The sequence below is a fragment of the Larus michahellis genome, chromosome 6, assembly GCF_964199755.1.
Source record: "Larus michahellis chromosome 6, bLarMic1.1, whole genome shotgun sequence".
In the NCBI taxonomy this organism is placed as follows: Eukaryota; Metazoa; Chordata; class Aves; order Charadriiformes; family Laridae; genus Larus; species Larus michahellis.
The window spans coordinates 51,314,093-51,328,393 of record NC_133901.1 but is presented as its reverse complement, the minus strand read 5'-3'; the positions used below and the strand labels follow the sequence as shown (position 1 = coordinate 51,328,393).

General features: G+C 46.6%; 1 protein-coding gene across 1 annotated transcript; it reads right to left on the bottom strand.

Annotated features, from left to right (window-relative positions):
- Positions 1-760: 760 nt before the first annotated feature.
- Positions 761-13,652, bottom strand: NOLC1 (nucleolar and coiled-body phosphoprotein 1). Its single transcript, XM_074591879.1, has 14 exons — positions 13,512-13,652; positions 13,171-13,226; positions 12,901-13,022; positions 11,251-11,366; positions 10,346-10,487; positions 9,719-9,822; positions 8,873-9,023; positions 7,931-8,071; positions 6,845-6,934; positions 5,359-5,505; positions 4,567-5,133; positions 3,689-3,801; positions 3,214-3,294; positions 761-2,927 (listed from the first exon to the last, which is right to left on the bottom strand). The coding sequence occupies exons 1-14, from the start codon at positions 13,620-13,622 to the stop codon at positions 2,769-2,771; spliced, it is 2,100 nt and encodes a 699-aa protein (XP_074447980.1). The 5' UTR covers positions 13,623-13,652; the 3' UTR covers positions 761-2,768.
- Positions 13,653-14,301: the final 649 nt, after the last annotated feature.

Genomic DNA, 14,301 nt, shown 5'->3' with positions numbered 1-14,301 from the left:
CATTTCCCTCCCCCAGCACTCGTTGCACTTGCTCAGTCAGGTGCTGATCTCCAGCAAGACTAATGACACGCTTTGCATCTGCTGCAGAAACTTCAGAGTGTGTTAGATCTGCTCCCACAACATCACGTCTGCGGTGGAAGGCCGTGGCAGACAGCGTTGGTTAGGGAGCGACTAGTGGCCAAATCCATCTGGCGATTCTGTTCAACCCTTCCATAGAGCCATAGCACAAGGAGTAAAAATAAGCATTACAGCACACAAGACCTTCACCAGGTCCTACCTGTTAGTAAGTGTCTTTTTCCTGTACGCATGGTGACAGAGCAGGATGAGATCACAGGGCACACAGAAATTACTTGTTTTAACCAGGTACATAGAGAATTTTTCAGTTATGCCTATTGTTTCTTATTCCCATAGGATGGTGCCACTTAAGTTATATTCCTAATATGGTGGCAATACTGGAGACCTCACGAGATAATTCTGGCATGAAGGGACTCAAGCAGCCTGTTAGGATTGGTGTAAGTAAATATTCTTCCACTCGTTTTCTCCAAATTTGTTGCAGTCACTTGACAGCCAGCGGCAGAGGCCACCATTCAGTTCTGAAGGTGTTACACGCACATAAGCATGTAACTGAGGAGAGAACTGGTTGTAGAGAGATGTAGCCTGACTCACCCATTCAAGAGACGGTGCTACATTACCTTCAGCACCGATACCCTCCCTTATCCCACCTGCTATTCCATGCCTTTAACAATCAGATCCACTCAGATTACAAAGGCAGCAATCTTTATTTCCCCAAGACATTTGTATGCTCACACTTAAAATAAACTTTTAAAAAACTTTTATGTTTTGGGGGTAAGAGTTACAAATGTAAGTTCCCGATAAGCAGAAAAAAAAGAGAGCAAACGACAAGTCACAAACAAGATGATGTTCAAATCCCCAAGCAGAAAATACTCTTCCCACCGTCCTTTGGCCTCTAACCTTTAACTCCGTGTAATAACCGTGGTCTCCTGGGCCCCTTAACGCTGCAGCCTAGAATCCAGGCACCAGACTGAGATTGTGCAAGCCAGAGGGGAAGTCCTGAAAAATGCTCATTGGAACTAGTTGCAGCTCACATATATGGGGGTGGCTCATCAAGTCTCATCCAACCCTCAATTAGGTGACACTGCTTTGCACACAAGTGTAGCTTCCTATAACAACAGGGCTCTTCTCATTGACACCCTTCAGGGAGGGAATGGAAACATGGAAATGAGGTCCTGCATAACCTCTCTCGGTGGCTGGCAGTTTCATGAGATGGGGTGAGCAGTGCTCACAGCTCACTATCCCGTTTCCCAAACATGCACTGCCACTGTTCAACTCCTACTGGCTCTGGGCTCAGCAGACTGCTCCACAAACTAAAATTAACTTAACCCACTTACCAGGGGAAAAAAGTAGTGGGGGGAACCATTTTCCACCAGATGTGAGTTACACCAGAAATGAGGCAGTCACACATCTGGAGGAAGGCAAGCCCTCCTCTCACCAGCACCAAGCCATTATCTCACTTGCTCATGAAATCACAGTTTAGGCTGCAAGTTACTGAACTTGTTTGAGGCTCCCCACACTGAACTTGCACTTGTAGCTAACACTTCAAACCTTACAGCACCAGGCTTTATTTGCCTTACTGCTATGGGGAAACCAATATTTTACTTCCTGAGAGGGATTTAACAGATGCAAAACAGCTCAAAGAGCAAGCAGTCCAACGCAGAAAAGAAATTTAAGGCATTAATGATACATTCATCTCCACTCCTAACAAGCCGCATGGCACATTGCTGGGAGTAAGCATAAGCTGTTATGTTTTCTGTTCAGAGAGAACAAGGAGTAATGCCACAATGCAGTCGGAGCCTCTGAAACAAAAATACGGCAAAAAGCAGAGCTGGGCAGAAGAGAGAGCTTTATCTCCTCTGCCTCCTTACACATTCCCACTGAGCCAAACGTCACAACATCCATGCCGTCAAGTTTCTGCACATCTCCACTCCCCAGCCATGTTCCCAATGAAAGCGTTATCAGGAGTGCCTCAGCAGTACTATCGACCTTGGTCTTTCTAACAATAGCCCCCAACTGCAACTGCAAGCAATACAGTTACTCAACTACTAAGGTGTATTTAGACTCTGCTTCTCTAAGTACTCTGGTTATTGGCCTCAACAGGGGTGGAAAGAGGACGGTAGGAATTTATTGCAAGGTGAAACCATAAGAGAAGGAAACCAAAAAGAACCCTGTCACACTGCAACTGTGAACTTGAAATGTCAGGTGGGGGTGGGGATTACAGCCAGAGGGTTCAAATCAGTTGTTGCTGTTACAGTAAGTAGCCAAAGGCAAGTTACAGTACTTGCCATTTCACAGGTATCCAAGTTAAACTGGCTGAAAAAAGAAGTGGGAGGTTAAGATACAGGAGAATGATTTCTCTTTCTTCTACTACTTTCTGAGCAGGAAACTAAAATGAGAAATGACTGCCAGCCTTTTAAAATAAGACCATAGAAAATTTAACTCTTGGAGGTCACCCTAGTGGTGCCAGTAACACCAGCCCAAGGACGGTTCCAAAGTAGGGGCCTAAAAACCAGAATTAGAAATAAAAGGGGGAAACATCCAACCATTTTCCCACAGCCTGATGCTAGAGCTGCCTGTCCCACAATGGGCTAGGGGAAGTAGCATTCCAGGCAGGCTTCACATCCATAACGTCCACATGCCCATCCAAGCCATTCTGGTGAGCAGATGGTTTATGAATTCCCAAGGAAACATTCTCAGTCACTTTCAAACTTGACGGAATTGACTTGGGTTGATATAGTGCCCCCACGGTAGCTGCCTCGTTTTTTCTTTGTCTTCTCATGGCGGAAAGATTTGCCTTTGGTGAATTTCAGGATATTGTTAGCCTTCTCACCCCAGTCACCAGCTGCTCCTTTCTGTGAGGGATGAAGGGGGAGAGGAAAAAGAAATTCAGGTCAGTACCCAAGAGAGTAAAGGCAATGCTTTGCACTTCAATCTACCCAGCAAACACCAGTACATTAACACTGGAGCTGATACCACTCTCCCACGCACCTCCAGCCAGTGCTCACACACTTCCTAACAGCACCTCCTGGTGGAAAAAGTTTCCACCAAAAAGACTGCCCACAAGCACATCAAGGCTGCTCTGCCCACCTGTATTTACAGAGGCCAAGCACTACCACTCTGGGCACTACCTAGCCATACCTTTGCCTCAAATGAGTTGTCAGCAACACGGGCATCTAGCTCAATCTCTTCTTCCCTTACGCGGCGGAACGGAGAGGCTGGCTGTTAAAGAAAATAAGATACAGTAAGTGCATACATGTGCATGATATTCCCTTGTGATAATGTCCTTTCCTCCCTGCCCTGCAAATATAGAGCCCTGTTCATGTCACCTCAATTTTTAAGTGTTTCGCACATTCATAATTCTTTCCCCTCTTCAGATCAGGCAGCTCAAGGATGTTCCTGTGCAAGCATATACAATCAGCCTTTGCCAGAATAATATAATGCACATGTGTGCACTCCCTAGGGTTCTCCAGACAAGGTTCAAGTGCTTGAAGAGGGAGCAAAAATACAAATAATCCTGTGGGCCCAACCTCCCCAAAAAAACCCAAGACAAGCCTACTTGTTCAGGAGGCAGAGAAGCCTCTCCCACCAGTCACCACAGTTCACCCTCACTCACCTGTTTCACCTTGGGAACTGTGTGTGGTGTTTTGGCTTTGATCTTTGCCTTTTTACTGTGTGGTGTCTCTGGCTCCTGAACATCTTTCCTCTTCTGTTTCTTCCTGATTGTGCCTGTTAGATGTATAGCAGTAAAACTTCAAAGGGAGTAACTGCAGTGTTGGGAAAGGTAATGCCATCTCTCCCCCAGAACGCAAACCCAGTGTTGACAAAGGTGTGAGAATTGGTCCCTGCAATACCTCACCCAGAAAACAGGCTGCTATAACAGACACTAATAGCCATTCTGGGTCAGGAAGGATTTTGCCATCCTGTCCTAATGGATAAAGACAATTTTGTGGAATAGCGCACCTCTATATTAATGATTTAATGCGCTTGAGAAAGTTCCGTTGGTTAAAATTTGCCAGTTCTTGGAGTCACAGAATATGCACTTGCACCCATCACTAGTGTATTCAAAGTTGTTTCCCTCCTGGAGGGATAAAGATTGAGGTTGTGCATTGGGGCATCATCCATGATCTCCCACCCAACACAAAGTCCTACAGCAGCCTGCCTTGCTGTCACTAACAATCTTGTGCACACATAGACAGCAACTGGCAACAACTGTACAGAAATGTACTTCATGTTATCACAAATTCCATTGCCAGCAGACATACAATACAGACAAAAAGGATCACACAAACTGGTTGAATTAGATGATCTGATTCCAACCTGGGCAATTCTATGATTCTATGAAACCTAGCCCTTCCCTCTCAGTACTGCACCAGATGGCAACATCTAATAGCATATAGAGATTAGACTGAATATTGTTTAAGAAAGGCTCCCATTCATGCTTATCTCAGTAACACTGCCCGACAGACCCACTTCTCAGACTGTAGGTAATACCTCCATTGACTTTTCCAGTCTCTTCTTCAGAGCTGCCTTCGCTGCTGGTACTGCTGCCACCAGCTGGCTTAGACTTCAGGTGGTTTGTTGCTGGTGTGGATGTTTTTGTTTTCTCTGCAGAGGCAGTGGTCTTGGAACCGTTCTGTGCCCCTTTCCCTGCCTTTTTGGGCTTCTCATCCTCTTCACTGGAACTATCAGATGAGCTGCTGCTACTACTACTAGAAGCAGCTGCCTTCTTCCTGCCAGTTGCTTTTGCTGCCCCTGTAGATTTGGTGGCTGGTTTCGCTGCTGGCTTCTTTTCTTCTTCTTCACTGCTTGAGCTATCAGAGTCAGAAGTGTCTGCTTTGGGAGCTGGGGTAGAAGGTTTGGACACTGGCTTACTCACTTTGCCAGCTAATTTAGCTGGAGTGCCTTTCTTCTTCTTCTCATCCTCAGAGCTGCTGGAGCTGCTATCTGAATCAGAGCTACTTTGTGCTTTCTTTGTGACTGCTTGCGTTTTCTTTGTCGCAGGTGTTGCTGCTTTAGTTGTGGGCTTCACAGGGGCCTTCTTGTCAGAGCTATCAGAATCTAGAATGGAAAGGAAAAGAATAATCAAGGCTAAGCCCCATTCCTTCAACATGAAGTACACATGGAGATTCAACGTTGATACACAGTGCACTTCATTAGCTGCTTGAAACAACACTGCAGTGGCTATTCCTGTCCAACTGCAACCTCAGACCCTGCCTGCAAACACAGAGGTCTGAGCAAGCACAATGTACATGTGGAAATTCTCCTTTTCTCCTACCCCAGTACCTGAGCTATCTGAGGAGGAACTGGAATCTTTCTTTGCTTGTCCAGGCTTGACAGCTACTTTTGCTGGTTTGGAAGTATTCTTTATCACAGGTTGTTTTGCTGGGACCTTACTCCCTACCTTCTTCTTGTCATCTTCCGAGCTAGAATCTAAACAAACAAACAAAAAAAGGATGTTCTTTAAGTTAATAAGCTTCTGATGCAAATTACTTTAGTAATAACATGTACATAACTCATGGGGAAGTGAAAAGAAAAATGGGTTGTGGCCCAAGGCTGAGCCAGTAGATAACTGGTGATAAGCAGCATTTGATGAACACTTGAATGATCAGGGGACAACATTCATCTTTCCACTTATCTTCTTTGTTGGGAGGAAGTGGAAACAAGCAGTTTAAGTTCTTCGCTAATGCATTGCACAAGGAAGCAGATATTTGGAGAATAATGTAGGAGAAGAGGTACAGAATAAGGGATTGGAGAAAAAGTACAAGCATCACCAAGAACAAACTCAGGGAGAAGAAACATCAAGAAGCTATGTGGTAAAGATCAAAGAACAGGCAAGAAATTAGGCAATAAAACTGACAAAGCAGGGGAAGTGAGGCAGCAACAGCACAGTATCTCATTTTAGTTTTCCATTTCTTCTGTCAGATGTGTCTAGCAGCAGTCTGAGGATGGACTGGAGACTCCTGCATACAATTATGCCTTTATATTGTGTGTCACAACAATCCCGAATGTCAAGTGTGATCTATTCCACCGTTTCTGAACACTTTAATAACGGTAATCAAAACCTTGTCCATTTGTGAGGAACCAGGCAACAAAAACAGAAAATGGAACTCCTGCCACCCGTTGAAGGGTCACACAGCCTAGTGCTGGCTGTCTGCAGATAGATAGCCAGTTGCCACCCACAGTCCCTGCCGTGGCACTGGAGATGTTGAGATATACAACAGGAGCACCTTGAACTTGGAGGGGAAACGTAGCACATCGGGAACTTACATGGGAAATATGGCATTGCAAACCTTAAACCCGATCAACAGAAGATACAAAGCACACTGCCCCCATTTCTAAGGTCAGATTAGAAGGCAACTTTTGAGTCTATTTTGAACTTGGTAAGGAGATAACATTTTTTATTTTGTAGGCTTCTCCCAAACACAATGGGATAACAGTAACCAAAAATCTAACGACACAGATTCTCAAAAAGTGTAACCATTAACCTTCCCGGAGAAACCTGATACACGATGCCCCACCCTTTCCATCCAGCAACATGCAGACCTTTTTGCACTTGCCAATGGTCTCATTGGCGTCTCATGGTCAGACTCCACTCTGCGTAACAGCCTGCTGGTTTTCAATTTCACACCTTGTTAGCTATGGAGAGTGGGAAGCTTTCAAGCTCATACAGTAAGGACCTTAGCAGATAACACCACTATAGAGCAACCTGGCCAATAAAAACATTAACATTAAAAAAAAAAATAAATCAAAACTTTATTCCTTGAATTACCTGAGTCGCTGTCAGAACTGGATTCAGCCTTCTTGGTAGTCACAGCTTTGTTTTGGGGACCAGGTGTTTTTTTAGCTACTACTGCTTTGTCTGCAAAAGCAAGTTTAAAATTAATAGGCCACATCCACACCAAACGTTTGTCCCAAGATCCAACCCTTTCCAGATGTGTGTTGTGGTTTCAGCTGGGATGGTGTTGCTTTTCTTACTAGCAGCTGGTATAGTGCTGTTTTGGGTTTGGGATGGGAATACTGTTGACAGCACATGCACTCATGTTTTCGGTTGCTGCTAAGCAGCAAAGGCCTTTTTTTGCTCTGCATGCTACCCTGCCAGCGACTAGGCTGGCAGTGCACAAAATTTTGTGAGGAGACACAGCCAGGACAGCTGACGCCAACTGACCAAAGGAGTATTCCATACCATAGGATGTCATGCTCAGTATATAAAGCTGGGGGAAGACGAAAGAAATGGGGGACATTCAGAGTTACGCTCTTTGTCTTCCCAAGTAACCGTATGTGTGGAAAGCTGCTTTCCTTGAGATGGCTGAACACCTGCCTGCCAATGGGAAGTAGTGAATGAACTCCTTGTTTTGCTTTGCTCGCATGCGCAGCTTTTGCTTTACTTATTAAACTGTCTTTATCTCAACCCACGTGTTTTCTCCATTTTACCCTTCTGATTATCTTCCCCATCCTGCCGTGGGGAGAGTGAGCAAGCAGCTGCATTCTCCTAGTTCTGGCTGGGGTTAAACCATGATAATGTGAAAAAGCTCCATTCTTAGTGCATCAGCCATTCAGCCAGCACATCTGAAGCCAAGAAAGGACCTGGCCAACTGTAGTAATGAACTTATTCCCGCTAAACTGGATGCCGGTAACTTTTCAAACCAACACATCCAAAGTAATCCAACCTGCACACAGTTTGGATCCACAGGTTGTACATAGTATTGCTTGGGATGCCTTCAAATTACTCAGAAGCTTCCAGAGAAGCAAATAGCAACACAGACCAAAGTCAAATGGCTTTTTCAAGGAAACCAAGACATTGCCAAAACCTCTCCATGTGGTACTTCCTCTGCAGCCTCCTCTTCTCACAACATACCTGCTCCTCCCTTTGGGGGCGCCTGTTCTGCCTCATCACTACTGTCTGAAGAGTCGCTGCTCTCAGCTTTTTTTGCAGGAGCCTTGGCAATGCTCTTCTTTGTCTGCGTAGCTTGAGGAGGTGGTACAGCACTGTACTGACCTATGAAGACAGACACAACATTCAGATGCCTGCATGATAATGCGAGCAGTACATGAGATATTTGTAACCACAATCAAAGATACTAGCTTATAATTTGAAGGGTTACACGCACCCCACTGCTACCTCCTGTTTCTACTGTGAGTTTAACTCTCCACTTGGGGTTCAGTTGACCCAACCATCTCTCCAGTTTTATCTGCATTTTAGAAGAATGGGAGCTTATGTTGCGAAACTTTTCCAGAAAAAAAAAAAAAAAAAAAGAGATGTCAACTCTTGATTGTTTTCATTTACTGCCTTCTCAAATCCTCCATTTAGATCAGCTCTCTACTGGAATCCTAAAAGCACTATACTATATTGAACACAGGCCCATTTAACCCATCAGCTGGATTGCAACTAAACAGCCCTGGATATTTCACAAAAAAAACCTGAAAAAGCTTAAATTGCTGCAGCTATAGAATAACCAAAGCACTGGCAAATTAATTCCCAAATCCTGGTGGACAGAAAACCTGCAAGAATGTACTTAAAAGCTAATCAAATAGAAGACATGCAGCAAACCAAGCAGAGTCTGCCACAATCTCCCTCACTCCCCATCCCTTCATTGAAGGAGAAGCAGAATTGTAAGCTCAGCCCCAACAGCACACATGAAAAGAGCTGCTGTATTTCTGGTTCACAATACCACCGCAGGCACCACCTGGAACCTTGTGTGCAGCAAGACATGCCTGTGCCCTGCACATGCTTCTGCTGGGACAGCGGGACTAGCAGAAAGCATCCTCCCACATTGCAGCAATCGTATTTAGTACTTACCAGACTTCGGTTTCTGTTTTGCAGGTTGCTTTTCATCGTCTGAGCTGTCAGATGAGTCCTCGCTACTGGAACTTTCCTTGGCACGTTTGTTTTTCCCTGGACATGCTTGAGTGGCTGCAGGTTTTGGCAGAGGTGATTTCTTGGGAACAGCCTTATCACAAAAAGGGAAGAAACACACATTAAAAAAGAAATTACAAAAATCTTGTGGGAACAACTGGATGTAGATCTTGTTTAACTCTACGCCTCACTTAAGAGAGCAAGTTTTGAAGACAAAGGGAGAAAGATTAATGAAGATTCTCAAATGCAAATTTTGGGAAACACATGAGCATCACGATCTTTCTGGCTATTCTGCTGTTGTTTTCTGCTGCATGAATCCCTAATGAGGGGCTCCTCTGACCAAGGGGCGCAGAACTAACTGAAATGGTAGCAACTGACACTTGATTAAACACAACTAGGATTATTTTTGTGTTGCAGAAAATATTTTTGAACATTCCCTAGTGGAAAACTAGGGAGTTAGGGATAGCTAAGCATAAAAGAGTCATGCAAAAGCAAACATATAATGGACACTATGATATGGTTATGACACAATGAGATGTCTTCCTACAAAAGGAAGGACCAGAGGAAGCAGTAAGGAGGTATTAGGGAAGAAAGCCAGTGCACAGAGAGGTGCTAGAACACATAATTCCACTGTACAAAGGAGAGGGAAGCATAAGACCCACAAACGCTGGGCTCAGCATCTGTGTGGTCTGTGCTTTCTCTACATATTTCACAGTCCCTGCAAGACAGAGACACGCCCAGTTGCTAGACTTCTACAGTGTTCAGGAAGTTTTTTATGGTCTAATTTACCTTCTTCGGTGCAGCCTTTTCCTCATCCGAATCTTCACTACTGCTGCTACTACTTGCTGCTTTTCCATTCACCACCTTGGTGGCCACCAGGGCAACTTTACTTCCTTTTGAGATAAACGAAAAGGGACCTTAGAAAAATATGCTATGGTAGATGAGGGCTAATTAGATTCAGCATGAAGTATCATAGAGAGAAAAGCAGCACAGAAAACCAATAGGGCAGGTTAAGGTAGTAACTGCAGAACTGTTGTTTTATCCTACTGCAAGCTTAGAGAAAGTTTTCGGATAACTGTCCATTCTAGCTCATTGAAGTTCCAGGACTAAAGGCTAAGTAAAGATCCTCCCTGCTCTTTGAGGGAAGACACTGGCAAAAGTACAACTTAAGCAGTTAAGGTTGCTGATTACAGCTACTTATACAAACAATGCAGCATTTGGGACCAGATGTTTTATTTGCTATCAGTTCTACACCTCTCCCATGACAGAAGCAGACCAGACTGGAGTGCAAATGACACTGACAGCAGATTTTCAGACTGCTGTGTTAATGCATATGCCTTTGCATGTAGGTACAGCCCCCATCACTCTTCCCCTGGCTTTTTTGTACTTTGACTCATGATACACAATAAGAGGTACCAGATTTAGGTGTTGCTGGTTTTGGTGGCTGTTTCTTTGGTGCTTCTTCCTCTGAGCTGCTTGAGTCAGAGCTGGAACTCTCCGCTTTCTTCTGAGGCTGGATTTTGCTTCCAGCTGGCTTCACCACGGGTTTTGCGCCTTTCTAAACAATGGGAGGGAAAACTGATTAGCCCTTGTAGACATGAAAAGAAAAAGAGGTTAAATGAGTGGGACACATCTACACAGAGTATAAACAGCTGTCTTTCACAGAGGTTACCATTTTGACTTGAAGACACCACTGGCTAATGGTTAAGGCCTGAAAACCCCTGGATAACAATTTTGCTCTGGGAAACCTCACAGCAGCCCATGGGAGACTTCCTTTGCACCTCTGTCTCCAGTTCTGCCTCCTCAAACGGGGGCCGCTCTGGGGCTGGCACTGCTCTCTTCCTTCTCCAGATCACACTAGTTTGAAGATGCAACTCTGGTTACCCTCCTCTAGCATACACTAACATCATTTTTCCCTCTGGCCCTTCTCAAGACCATGACTGCAACAAGAAAAAGGAAAGAGAAGATTCTCTTTTTATATATACATGTATATGTAGAAAGAGATCAAATTTATTTTAGTGATTGTAACTAAATCTTTCCCTGCAAAAAAGTAAGCCCTGACAGTCTTAGGATAAAAGCAAGGAGCAGACCTGGATATGAAACAAAGTGAGTGCTCGACATTAAACTAATTTTTCACAGGACCAGTCCAAGTGGCACATTGTCCACTACAACAATGTCTTCTGACATTGCACCTGTGGCAGTTGAGGCACTTCACAGTTCAGGAAAAAAGAGCCCAATTTCAGAGAGAATTCTGCTGGTCAATTTTGTTATTATCCATCACTGTCAAACGTGCATTGAAGAGGCTGGAAAGAAAAGCTGACCTTTGCTGGCTGCTTCTCCTCCTCTGAGTCTGAATCATCACTGGAGTCCTCGCTGCTGCTCTCGGCCTTCTTGGCTGGAGGAACTGCTTTTGCCTTGGGCACAGCTGCTGCTTTAGCTGCAAATAAGGGACAGCACACATTGATGTTAAGTTAATTCAAACTTTCATGTACCTATATCCTGCACTAGTGGGTATCAGGGCAAAAGGATACATTAAACCATGACTGACTTTGTTTCTTGAGCAGGGTACAGCAGCAGACTCCAAAATGGGTAGGCAAGAGGGTAAAATAAATTCTAGATTTTATCTTTGTCACATACACATTTAAGTGCAGGCTTCTATCATTAAAAAGAACACCCCCGTAAGGCATGTGTCCCCTCAAACTGAGATAACATTAACTGGGTCTCCACAGCTTCCAGCTTACAAAAACCCACTGAACAAGCACAGGCTTTCGAAGAGAACCACTGTGATGTTGTGTTAAGCTTCCAGACATTTTGCTTAACACGTTTGAGCTAAATCTACTCTTCCTGGTTACTGATTGCTTTTTAATAACGTGGAGCAAAAGAAACCATTTTGCCTCAAGTTATATTTGCAACTGTCCCTACCAAAGTCAGACCTAAGTCCAAATTTAGCTTTATGATGGCTCAAGTTGAAGACCAGATTTCTGTCTGTGTCTCTCCCTGTCTACTCCTTCTCTCTGCAATCTGGTGCTAGATACACACAAACCTGCATACACCATGATTAAGGCGAGATGTATGAACAATGCCAGGAACTGTTCACCACATACAAACTGAAGTGGAGGGACATATTTTTGGTAGCACCAGGACACAGGCTTGAGAGGAAGGAGGGTAGTGACCTCACACAAGAAGCAGGTGAGTAAGGATGCTTAACATTTCTCTGGAACTCAAGAATACTGTCTACAACTGCCCTTCATCAAACAGATCGCGGTGCCCACCAATACACAGAAGAGCCTGATAAATGCTAGCCATGCAGGAGTTTTGTCAAGTTATGTATATTTTAACAAATATGAAAGCTTTTATGAACCCTGAATCGGTTTTCCTACAATACCAAGATGAGAAACCATTCTTTAAAGCTCTCAATGAAATGGAGAGTCCCTGGAAAACAGCACAGAAAAAATTCATGAGGTAGGAAGAGAGTATCAGCCCAAACCACATGCACTCAAAACCCAACTTCACTCAATGTTTAAATCAACATACAATTTGAATGTGCTGAAGCAAGTAGGAATAACCCTGCCGAGATACCCTATCAGTGAGTGTTTGGAAAGCAGAATCTCAATACAGGTAAGGTAACAAAGGTGCTACTTCAATAGCACCTTCAAAATTCAATACAGCCCAATGCCTTCACCAGCCTCAGCCAAAAGAGATAAACCAAATGGCTGAAACCTTCTAGTGGATGCAAACCCCGATGGACTTAAATTACCACTGGATGAAGAGATCACCCTTATCTATGATGAGCATACCCTACCTGCCATCGGGAAAAGACCTGCCAGAAACAATATCAGTCAATATAAATCTCGTCCTCAATAGCTGCTGAAGTTCCTCAAACGAGCCGTTGAAGCTGAGCTCCACATCCAGGTGAGGAGCCAATGTCAGACACAACCCCAGCCCACCGCAGTGCTGCTCACAAACCCCACCTGGTTTCTTGGCTGGCGGCGTCTCGTCCTCCTCGCTGGAGCTGTCATCGCTGCTGGAGGGCGGTTTCCTCTTCGCCTGCGGGCCGTTGGGAACCAGCTTTCTCTTCTTGGCCGCCGGAGACCTAGCGGGAGAAAGGCCGAGCTGGGGACTTTACGAGGCGACGGCCAGACGGCGGCTGGCACCGGAGGGAGCCCGGCAGGGCAACGCAGACACCCCCCACCCCTCCCCGGGCCCGGTAAGCGCGGCCCCACCGCCGGAGGGACACTTACTTCAGCCAGTAGCTGAAAATGTCCAGGAGGGACGCGGCGTTGGGGTCCTGCTCCTTCTGCAGCAAGAGAGAGGCCGCGGCGGTCGGTCAGTCAGTCGGTCAGCCAGTCAGTTCCCGCCCCCCTCACCGCCGCCCCGCCATCAGTCGGTCGGTCGGTCAGTCAGACCCCCTCGAACCCTCCGTCGGTCACTCAGCCCGCCCTGCCCCGCTCCCCCCTCTCCGTTACCCCGGGTCGGTCGGTCGGTCGGTCGTCCGGCCCCCCCCGCTCCCCACCGCCCCCCCATCAGTCAGTCGGTCGGTCGGTCGGTCCGGCCCCGTCCGGCCCCCTCCCGCCCCGCTCACCGCCGCCGCTTCCTTGGCGAAGGCGCGCGCGGCCGCCTCGAAGCGGTTCTCGCGCAGGAAGGCGAGCACGAAGGGGAAGAGGTCGCTGGGCACCGCACGCCACTCCGCCATGCTGCCCGCCGCCGCCACGTGCCGCCGCGCAGGCGCGCGCACTGCGCCGCGCCACGCACCGACGTACTCCCCGGCTCCGCCCCCGCCGCCATGTTGGGTGCCGTGAGAGGAACTGCCGGGCGCGGAGGAGCGGCCTACTGGCGGGGCGGGTGGGAAGGGCTCCCGGAGGGGGGGACCCGGGAGGCAGGGCCATCCCTCCCGCTGTGAGAGCGCTTGGAAAGGCCCCGCCCGATGGCGGCGTGCGCGCCTGAGTGAACACAGCAAACAGGGCGGGAGGGCCGGTGCAGAAGCAGGCTTAGGGCCCGCAGCGGAGAGGAGGTGGGAACCTGGGGCAGTCTCTGCAAGGAAACTCGGGAGCCTGCATGCGGCAGTGGAAGACTTCACTTACGCCCCTTCCTCCCCGTGTCAGTTACTCCTAGTTGTAATCCATTTTAAATATGGTCACTGGAAGGAGAATAGCAGGGAGCAGAGCGGCTCAACAAAGGAGAAGAAACCAGTAGCTGTGGGCAGCCTTAGTGCTGGCAGTGTCCTCACCAACAGGGTGCAGTCCCACGTAGCCTAAACACAGCAGGCAGAGCCAAATGCTGACAAGATTCATTGGTACTCCCAGGAAAGGTGAGCAGTAAAGCAGGTCTAGGAGCCACATGAGGAATCTATTCAGGAACAAAGGGAGAGAGTG